This window comes from Daldinia loculata (genome assembly GCF_022478755.1).
Source record: "Daldinia loculata strain CBS 113971 unplaced genomic scaffold F4817scaffold_9, whole genome shotgun sequence".
Taxonomy (NCBI): domain Eukaryota; kingdom Fungi; phylum Ascomycota; class Sordariomycetes; order Xylariales; family Hypoxylaceae; genus Daldinia; species Daldinia loculata.
In genome coordinates, this window is record NW_026054863.1 from 280,864 (window position 1) to 290,831 (window position 9,968).

Below are 9,968 nucleotides of genomic sequence, written 5' to 3' on the forward strand. Positions count from 1 at the left end.
TGCTGCTACCTATAGCATTTACTTATAAGCACCCATGAGTCTCTTTGCACAATATCGCCCCAAACTCAACCTATGCTGTGCTCTACTACCGAGGGGTTTACTCTTGTAGGCTCTAAGACAACCATGGAGGTTCTAGCTCTCGCCGATCACGCTTTCACCCTAGTATACCACATAGAGTGGCGTAACTTGGACAGTTCTCGACTAAGCATGTAAGCGATCCTCGACTACCTATCACACACAGGCGGGAAGGAAGGTAGGATTCGATTCTAGCAGACCCTTCCATCTGAGACGCAACCGAGATGTGATGAGAGAAGCATTGCACCCCAGAACGAGAATGGAATTCAGATCGCGGGCGACCGAGACCGTGGGTAGCGGAGCCCTGGATTGAAGGAATACGGGAATGGGGGACTGGAAGAGGAAATAGGGCACGGTATGTACACTTTGGGATAAGAGTCAGAGAAGCTGCAGAAAGATTATGCACAGATATATGTAACTACCTAATGTATAGTCAGATTTACGTAGAATATCTGGTGCTGGGCGCTCATGTCGGTAGTAGTTGGGTTGGAGCGCGTGTGCGAATATGTAGGTACTTACAGCACAACGTGTATAATTTCGGCCGGGATTAACGGCACCGGGAAATACGATATTGATTCAAGGTTGGTTATAGGTAGGTATCGAATCGGAATCTCGCCCGCACGCAGATCTGTCCTAGTAATGGCCCTACATGGTCCCAGGGGCTTAATACAGTTAGAGAGCTATGTTACTTGATAGCCGCACTCCCCTCCGAATATAAACCCGTAAGATACTACCTACATAACTACATATATACATAGTATATGCGGACCGCAATAATAAGGCACACCTAGGTGAAGACACTACTCCGGCCGAGCGGGACGATGTCACATTCATACCGATCCTGCAATCCCGCAACTGCCGCACGATAAGGGCCATAAATCAGGATAAATTAACGACCGTTGCATCGGCAAATAACTCGCTTCCAATGATAGTCTACGCCATAGATTGCCGATGCCCTTTGGTTGGGCGCCTTGTGAGACCTCCGTATGTAATACAACCCCTAGACGTACACTCAGTCAGTAAGTCAGGTACTAAATAAATTGTCGAACCGATTTTTTGGGCTCGTCGGCGATATCCATACATATTACATACCAGACATGCGCGCCAATGGAGACGCTTGTGGCGAAGCGAGGAGCTGATGAGGACGGGGATGTGAGGACGGGGATGTGAGGAGGAGGATGGGATTTTTACCCTCAGGTCTGTTCATGATCAGCGCAGCCTCGCGCCGATCTTACGGAGTTCAGCTTGGGGTTTTTGGCTTGTGGCGTCTGGACTACATATCTAGATTATAGAGGTACCTAATGTAAGTAGGTAGAGCCTAATTGAGATGATAGTAGTTATTAATTAGCAATAATCTTTACGTAGTAGATGCTTAAGTAGGTGATATTAACAGTTGGAAGCAAGCCGTCGTATACGGTTTAGAGAAATTTAAACGTATAGTGCACGTATCAAAAAGCAATAGGAGGTAGTTAATAGCAACGCCAGAATGAAGTTTATGTAAGACCTAAAAACCCAGTATTATTACTATTTGCCTAGTTTACTACCTATACTACGGCTTTGCTTTTTAAGCTATGCGCTATAGTATAAACATCCCATCGTCGTGTAACAATCAAGATCGCCTCACAATGGAGTCGTGTATGTATGTACATATTTTCTTAGTGCCGCCTTTCCCCCTACCCTAGTTCGCCAGCGGTGCTACGTATTTCTGCTGTGGCCGCCACAACTTTACCGGTTGTGCTGCACAACAACCTGTCAGTACAGAACCTCCAAACGTGGGGTACGTCGAGGCGTGGGGGGGTGGAAAGGGGGTAACTTACTCAGGCTTTCGCGCCAGTGAGCCAACGCGCCGGGAGTCCTCGAGAGGATGGTGATAGCGATGATCATGTCAGTGTCAAAACCCCTAACCAGGTAGGTAGCACAAAGTCAGCATGGGATACGTCAGGTGGATAGACGAATGATGATGATGATGATGATGATGGAAGACAAGACCCGGTTGTTACACGCCGAGAGATGCCATGCTACGGTAGAGTCGCACTTACATGGCAGTGTAGAGGAAGCAACCCATCAGGTCGGCATTTGCCTTGAGGCCTCTCTCAGTGAAGTAGGCGTCCTGGTTGGCGTACTTGTCGATGGCCATGGCCACGCGCAGGAGGGGGTTAGCATCGACGGCATCCTGGTGCTCCTCTAGCAGCTCCTCGATAAGCGCGACGCGAGGGTCCCGCGTCTTGTACACACGGTGTCCGTAGCCGAACAGCCGCCCGCCCTTTGCTTTGATGCGCTCGATGAATGGTGGGACGCGCTCCGCCGTGCCGATCTGCCTGAACGCCTCGTACGCCAGGTCGATCGCGCCGCCGTGCAACGGTCCGTATCCGCAGATGATGCCGGCCGTCACCGCCGATACCGGGTCGATGAGCGTCGATCCGGCGTGCAGCACGGCAGCAGTCGAGTTGGTCATCTCGTGGTCCGCGTACAAGATCCAGAGCTTGGCCAAGCACTTCTCCACCTGAGGATCTGTGATACCCATCATCAGGAGCAGGTTCTGGAGTAACGACCGGTTTGGTTCGGGGGCGTTCCATTGCTTGTCGTTCTTGTGGCAGTAGACGAGCGAGATTGTGGCTGCAAGATACGCAATCGTTCGCGCGAGGGCCTCATCGGCCACGTCGAGGTGTCCGTGAAACATGGCGCTCTGCTGGTGACGCGTCTTGCAGATAATGCTGTCGCTAGCGGCAAAAGCGCTCATTCCAGCGATGATCATCGGGAACGTCTCCGCGTCGCGGCTGGGATTGGAGTTAGTGATACTCTGCCATGCCATGCTACGTTTCTTGCTTTATCAGTAAAATAGGGGGTAGCCGTACGAGAACGATGAGATAACATCCTTGACGCTTTGAGACGGGTTCATAGCAACGCTCATGACCTCTCGGACATGATCCTTTTGTTGTTGAGTGGGAATGCTGCCCCAGATAATGAGGTGCATGATGTCTTCATAAACGTATTGGTGGAATAAACTCTCGATGGGAAAATCCCGGTATCGAATAGTGCCGCGCACGCCATCACTGTTCATCAGAGTTATAAGTAAGTGGGAAAGATAATGAGTAATAGAAAATATAGTATTATAGAGACATACATGTGAGTGATGCTTGACTCCATGCAGGCTGTATATTGAAAGCCATTGTCGATGATGTGGAGTGGACGAGCCTTCAAAGAGGTAGCTAGATCTTCTTTACTGTCCGGAGCACCAATTCGGGCAACGTCAGCAGCACGAATATAATCTCCTTGTATTGGGATCGTATAGGACTTTCCCGTGCGGGAGTCTGTGACATCAAGGTGGTGCTCCGTTATTCCCGGCATTTTTGGGTCGATGTGTTGAATAGTTTAAGATAAGGCGAAAGAATGAGAGTAAGAGCGAGTACTTCAAATATAGGTACGATAGAGTTTAAGAGTAGGAATCGTTCGAAATGATTATTTCGCAAACTATTTGAGATGATGGGTTTTCTGGTGTCTACCCCCTTTCTCGTGGGTAACACAGGTGTTCAGTATTTCGTAGGGCTAGACTTTGGGGATCCCTGAATCCCGCAATCCATTAATCCCCTGTTCCCCTGAATCCCCAGATCCTGAAATCCACGAATCCTGATCTTATGCGATAGAGCTGTTGGGTATTTTAGATGTTTAGATAGGCACTTCAAAATAGCTATATAATTCATTTTGACTCTGACCTCACTGTTGGCTCTCATTTCCTAGCATCGCGCTAGTTCTCAATATCCTCTTCGACCATCAAGACCTCTTTCTCGCTCTAGACTTCTCGCTCATATTTAAAATGGCTGCTGCTGCTGTTGCTTCTACCACTGGCTCTATGGGCATGTGGAATGGTACTAAAGATGGCAGGCAAGAAGGATACATTGACTGGGCTACCGGCTCAACCAACGTGCAAGACCCTCTACAGGTCAAGATCGAGGTCGAGGACATCCGAACACTGAACCCCCAGCCAAACTACGAGAATAACGGATACGGGATTGTGAAGCACAAGTCTTCCTTGACTCCCGAACAGTTCTTAGCTGGTAACGACCCTGAAGGTACGTTTTTTTACTCACGAAACTGGCTATCAAAACATCTGGACTGTTCTTGTTAACAAGATCTTACCGTCTTAGGCAAGAAATACATCGAGGATGTCTACTACAAGGAGGTCACGGAGCTGGTCAAGCAGATCACCGGCTCTGACATTGTAGTCCCCTACATATTCCGCATCCGCCAGAACAGCCACAAGGCCGGCGAGTTTTCTCCCACCCAGCTTTCGCACGCCGCTCTTCCCGTCGCTCACGTCGACCGAGACCCGGTGACAGGAGAAGATGGCGCACGAGAGGTCCTTGGCGAGCAGGCGGACGAGCTGATCAAGCAGGGCAAGCGATTCGCCCAAGTCAACGTCTGGCGCACAATCGACTACCCCATCCAGAAGTGGCCTCTCTGCTTCATCAACCACAGCGGCGTCGACGGCTGGAGTTACGACACGCACCTGGCGCGCGTGTACCCCACCAACGACCCCAGGATAGTCATCCGCGGCAACAAGAAGCACGACAGCGTCGTGAAATACGACCCAGGGTGAGTACAAAAATCCCACCCTCTTAAACTTGCATGTGGCGAAGCGGGGCTAAGAACGGTATGAACAGTTACAAGTACCACTACGTAAGTAGGCTCGACCTAGACGAGGCTCTTGTCTTCTCTTCGTTCGACTCGGACGTGAACAAGGTCTGCCCGCACGGCGCCTTCTGGGACGATGCTAGCCCGGAGGATGCGCCGACGCGCCGATCCATGGAGGTTCGCTGCTGGGTCTTCTTCGACTAAGCTTGACCAAGTTAATTGTCGCTCGATCGACAAAAGGGGAGTTACTCGGGGTGATCGAAGACACGGGATGGCTATTGATTCTTGCAGGAGAGGGCCGTCCATCATTTCTACATCAGGCGTGTCTATGTCTCTCGGCCATTTCAAAAAATAAAAAAAACAATTAGTAGTAAAATAGTTAATACAAATTTCAATACGCTGTTAATATACTAGAGAGATAAGGTGCCAGCCAGACTAGTAGTAAGAATAAGAATTGCTTGAGGAGGGGATGTTGGCGCTTCTTTAGGCAGAAGTCTTAATGGGGGCTCAGGGATAAATTAGCGAGCGAGTTGAAGAAATCTTTGGATCAAAAAACCTGATTTCTGATGGAGCTCGTGGCGATTACATGGGAGAGTACCAGCGGAAGCATATATTAAACGGCACGGCGAGACGGGGCCGTAATGTCGATCCTGTCCCGGTATCGTCTTCGCCTTGTGTCCAAGTGATCGACGCTCCTCGACGTGGACCCAACTACGGACGAGGGAGCGGGTTGATGCGGAGCAACACGGCCTGGTATAAAACTGCCCACCACTAGAATATTGCCCATTCCGCCGGCACTTGATGACACGAAGGATCATAGCGAGTAATTTGACCGAGAGCACCCATAGTTTCACCTTTTTCCCCCCTTATTTCCAAATCTGTACTTTTCAGCTCTTAACTTTCCCTTCTAACCTTCTTCATCCGTAGATAGGTAGGTTAGGAGGGACCCAGCGCCGTGCCGTGTTTTACGCGATCCACTCACTAGGGCTAAGTGCACACCCACCTCAGCACGCAGACACACACTGCTACTGTTTCCGGATGCAGATGTCTAAAGTCTTGGCAAGGTCACCAGGTCATACCAAGCCGCAGTGACGGGTCCCGTATTTGTTCGATGGTGAGGGTCCCCTAGCCAAGTCCAAGTCCGCGAGCCGCGACCCGCGGGATTGCTTGAAGGAGGGATGGGGGCCAGCAAAACGCAAGTCATGCTGACCTGCAACTCTGATCTGACCTGACCTGACCGATGAGTTACATAGTTTCTCGTACGTTTTCCTCCTCCTCCTCCTTCTCGCCCGGAAAGCCCGGCCGATACGGCGATCGAAGACTAGGTGCCAGGATGGTAAGCTTTTTTCGCTTCGTACCTTGGTCACCTGAACGCCGAAATAACCTCGACCTCGAAAATGGAATGGGTGAGTGACGATGGTATACCACCTTACATAAGTAGTAGGATCGGGCGGCCCCGGCTCTCCAGGCTATGTGACGGAGTGACGGGGGAACCTATGGGGGGACTGAGTCGGGGGGGGACTGGGTCGACGGCGACCTAACCTATAATTTTGTGAAATTTTCCGAGAGTGTGGTTTGCCATCCTTCGGTAGCTTCGCAGGTGTTTCGGCAGTTGTGTTTCATCATACATATCTGTATGGGAGGTGTTATTGCAGGGAGCCAGGCGCGTGATTCCGATTGCTTCTCTCGTACTGCGGACTAATTGCTCAGTTCCATGCAGGTGGTAAGTACCTACGTAGGTAGTAAGCACAGCGCCAACTAGATTTTTTTTTTTTGGTTCGTTCTTTTATCCTTTTTTTTTTCCTTTCTCTTGTCCTCAAGAGGCTATCGTATTGGAGGATTGTTAGCTGAATACGGAAATAATTGCCGATTTCTCTTGGCATCAATATGTCGATTGGTTCTAGATGGGGTTTTTTTCGCAGATAGCATACGAATACTTTGGGGGCGCAAAGTCTCGCAAAGTCTCAGCTTAAAAGCCTAAGACTCTTTAGATTATTAATTATCTGTCAATGCATAAACTAAGGTAGGTACCTGTCAACTGAAGCTATTCCAAGTACTCCCGAAACGCCGATATAGGATCACGACTTACACAAGTCATTTGTAAGTTAGTTCAATGATATTAAAGAGTTTTATTTATATTATAAAACTCTCTTTAGCTTTACCTAAGTACCTAACCTTCTCTGTCATACCTAGTTTATAAACTTGGAAGCTTAACTAGGTATTCGGAATCTGGGGTTTATAATGGGTAGCAAGCTATACTACCGAATAGATTACTTTAGGTAGTATATGCACGCGTCATTACTCGTATACCATCTCTATTAGGATACGCGCCAATGAATACGCGTCAATGACGTTTTTAATTAACTTTGTGATATATCTTCTTCTTGCACACCTTAAAGTTGCATCGGGAAAAACCTCTGATACCTTCGAATTGGACACCCTCAAGATTTCCCTAATGGGGTAAGTGGGTTCCATAGCTTGGGTGAGCTCCGGGGTACTCCGGGAGGTGGGGATTGGGACTACGGTACTTTAATACCTCGAATTCCCAACAGTAGGAGCATACTAGGTTCTTTACCTATCGGGCGTGAGGAAAACCCGATTATGTAGTCGAGACGCGTGCTTGTGCCCTACTTGTAAGCGCGCTTTTATACTCACGGTATAGGGTGCGTTAAGAATCAACACCAAAGTTTTAATTGGTTCAAATAAGAAAATAAGATATAGGCAATAGTTAGGGGTAGTGGCAACATCACTTGTGTATAAATTGGCCTTTATACATAAAACTTGTTTTATTACCCCCTTTTTTAATAAACTAGGTACCTAACCTACGTATTCATAAGTGAATTCTTTCAAGGGTCTTCAACGTAGCATTATACCCCCCACCTAAAAAGGCAACTTAAAAGGCTCTGGAGGAATTGGGCACCGATCTCTACCACATTTCACAATTGTGTGGTTACAGTGATCGATGGAATTATTCTTATTATCTTGATGTGATCGTGATCTGCGCCTGCTACTGTAACCGACAACGTAGCGCCGCTCTCATAGGTATTCTCATGTCCTCATACGCCTACGTATCTGTCCTGAATTCCATGACGGATCTTCAATGACAGGGGGTATAACCAGTTTGTCTCCTAAACTTCGCCTGAACCTAGGTATTCGTACCTGGGCGTTCCCATCTAATTACCTACCTACCAATACAACCAATACAGTACCTGCGAGTTGTCTCGCCCTACGCGCCCTGCGGTAGGCATTAATTCGGAAGCAGGAATCCGGCCGCTCCTGAGTCGCCCATGACGCCTACGCCCCAGTCCACCGCTTGCCAATGGATATCTTGGGTGGCTGCCGCTGCAGCAGCAGCTAAGCGGGGATTGCCCAGGACTGCAAGCCGGCTGGGACGCGGTCGACCATTGGAATATCGACGGATCCTGTTGCAGCTCTGCTTGGCCAGATGCGTATCTCTAGCAGAGTTACGAGTGAAAATCGCCCCGCATAGGGGACAGACACCCTTGGTGCTGGCTCCTGACCTTTCCTTTACGTGCCTCACGAAGTTGCTCTTGGATGAGAACTCGCGCCCGTTGCATCCGTGATCCCAACACCGATGTTTCCCATTCCGGTCCATTGACTGGTCATCCGCACTCTGATTGCTTAAGAACTCTGACATCCCGCCGCTTAACTTGTCCAGCGTATTTGAATAGGGGTCTACCGATGCCATGTTTCCTGATATGTGTTGTATAGATGTTACTGGTGCTTCATCTCCATTGATACGATTCCGTGAAGAATCAGTGTCGTCGATCCAGTAGAGACTATTATATACAAATTAGATAAAATATTCTTAAGCGTAGTCTACGGCGTCGGCTTACCTTTTGTGGGACAACTCGTCGAAGATTGCTGAACCGTCCATGATGGGATCCACGAAACCGGCGAAATCTGACGGCGTAGTGGTTGTTGAGCCATAGTAGTCTACATGTTCGGCGTGGCTGTGAGATGTCCTACTCTTCAAGCCATGGGTATGCTTCTGTCTCGCCATTGTGATGTTGGTAGAGAGTAGTTATAACTACTAGTGGACATGAGGTAGCTGTAAAGAATGTTGAAGAGGTTCTGCTACGCTACTGTGGCTGGTTTCTAATAATTGGATCTTGGTAGCGAGAGAGGCTTACTTGAGATGCTTCATAGTTCGTGGGCGTCTTACCCGCCTGGCCGGATATTAAATACTTTCTGAGATATTAAATACCCTGAACCATCTGTCCGGCTGGAGTCCATTACTAGCCGAAGGCAATGTATCTTATCATGGGAATCTGGCAATATGTCTGGGTCATCGGATTCTAATACCAGCAATCCAAACCTCCAATCAATAAACGCGGACTACATACCGAGTTGACAAATTAGGAACAGCTCAGAATCGAACGTCTTCTGGTCTGACAGAGGTTTCAGTGAACCTTTGCGGCCCCTGGGGAAGAGTATTGCAGAGCCGAGCCACGAGGGTCTTTGCAGCAATTCGAGAACTCGGGATCCGGTCTAGAACATATGTAGTACCTAGGACGTCGGGGTCGGTCCTTTTTGCACACAGCTCATAGCAGCCCCATGATTACCAGCGCTTCTACGCGATAAGAGGGCTTCATCGAGGAGTGGTGGGCCTCTAACGACCCCAGGCCAGCCTCACTGCGGTGTCAGACTCTGCTCCCGCATCAAATCTAGGCCCGCGTAGATCCACAAAGGATAGACATCTCTCACCCATTATCCTTTGTCCATGATCCTATCCAGATATCTAAAGGTCCCCGGCCGAGCTGCGATACAACGCTCTTTGTTGGTACCGTCTAGTAACGTGACTTTAATGCAGGCTCGTCGGTTAAAGTCAACCTTGTCACAGTTATAGACTGGGCTGGCCAACCAAGCTGTGTAGAACCGTTGGAACGTTAACGGACTGGTCCGTAAAGCTCTGACTACGTATGTGTTTTCTCTGGTTTACATCCTGCAAAGTCAAGATAAGCATAATACTAAAATCAACCCATTTTTTCCGTATCAAGTAGTATAACCCGGTGGCGCTCTATAATGGCTATACGGTGCCAGCGTATGGGGAGCCGCTAGTTAGGATAAACAGACACCATAAGATTTTAGAAAAGAGAAACGTAGAATCGAACTAGAAATATTAGAACCAAAGGATTAATCAGCCTATAACATCCAGGTCAGATTATCTTTAGAATCTCTTGTACTATAATGGCTTTTAAACTCTCGGCATATTGTCTTATTAGCTGTCTGTTATGATT

General features: G+C 48.6%; 3 protein-coding genes across 3 annotated transcripts; 1 reads left to right on the plus strand and 2 right to left on the minus strand.

Moving 5' to 3' along the window:
* Positions 1-1,562: 1,562 nt before the first annotated feature.
* Positions 1,563-3,729, minus strand: F4817DRAFT_329238 (putative citrate synthase). Its single transcript, XM_049302252.1, has 5 exons — positions 3,200-3,729; positions 2,931-3,128; positions 2,115-2,852; positions 1,893-1,975; positions 1,563-1,812 (listed from the first exon to the last, which is right to left on the minus strand). Exons 1-5 carry the CDS (start codon positions 3,421-3,423, stop codon positions 1,754-1,756), a joined length of 1,302 nt encoding a protein of 433 aa, XP_049161689.1. The 5' UTR covers positions 3,424-3,729; the 3' UTR covers positions 1,563-1,753.
* On the plus strand, positions 3,657-5,102 carry F4817DRAFT_300206 (uncharacterized protein). Its single transcript, XM_049299784.1, has 3 exons — positions 3,657-4,145; positions 4,221-4,668; positions 4,737-5,102. Exons 1-3 carry the CDS (start codon positions 3,890-3,892, stop codon positions 4,909-4,911), a joined length of 879 nt encoding a protein of 292 aa, XP_049161690.1. The 5' UTR covers positions 3,657-3,889; the 3' UTR covers positions 4,912-5,102.
* Positions 5,103-7,561: 2,459 nt separating this feature from the next.
* F4817DRAFT_300442 (uncharacterized protein) lies at positions 7,562-9,090 on the minus strand. The gene is made up of 2 exons (XM_049299785.1): positions 8,565-9,090; positions 7,562-8,507 (listed from the first exon to the last, which is right to left on the minus strand). The coding sequence occupies exons 1-2, from the start codon at positions 8,729-8,731 to the stop codon at positions 7,955-7,957; spliced, it is 720 nt and encodes a 239-aa protein (XP_049161691.1). The 5' UTR covers positions 8,732-9,090; the 3' UTR covers positions 7,562-7,954.
* Positions 9,091-9,968: the final 878 nt, after the last annotated feature.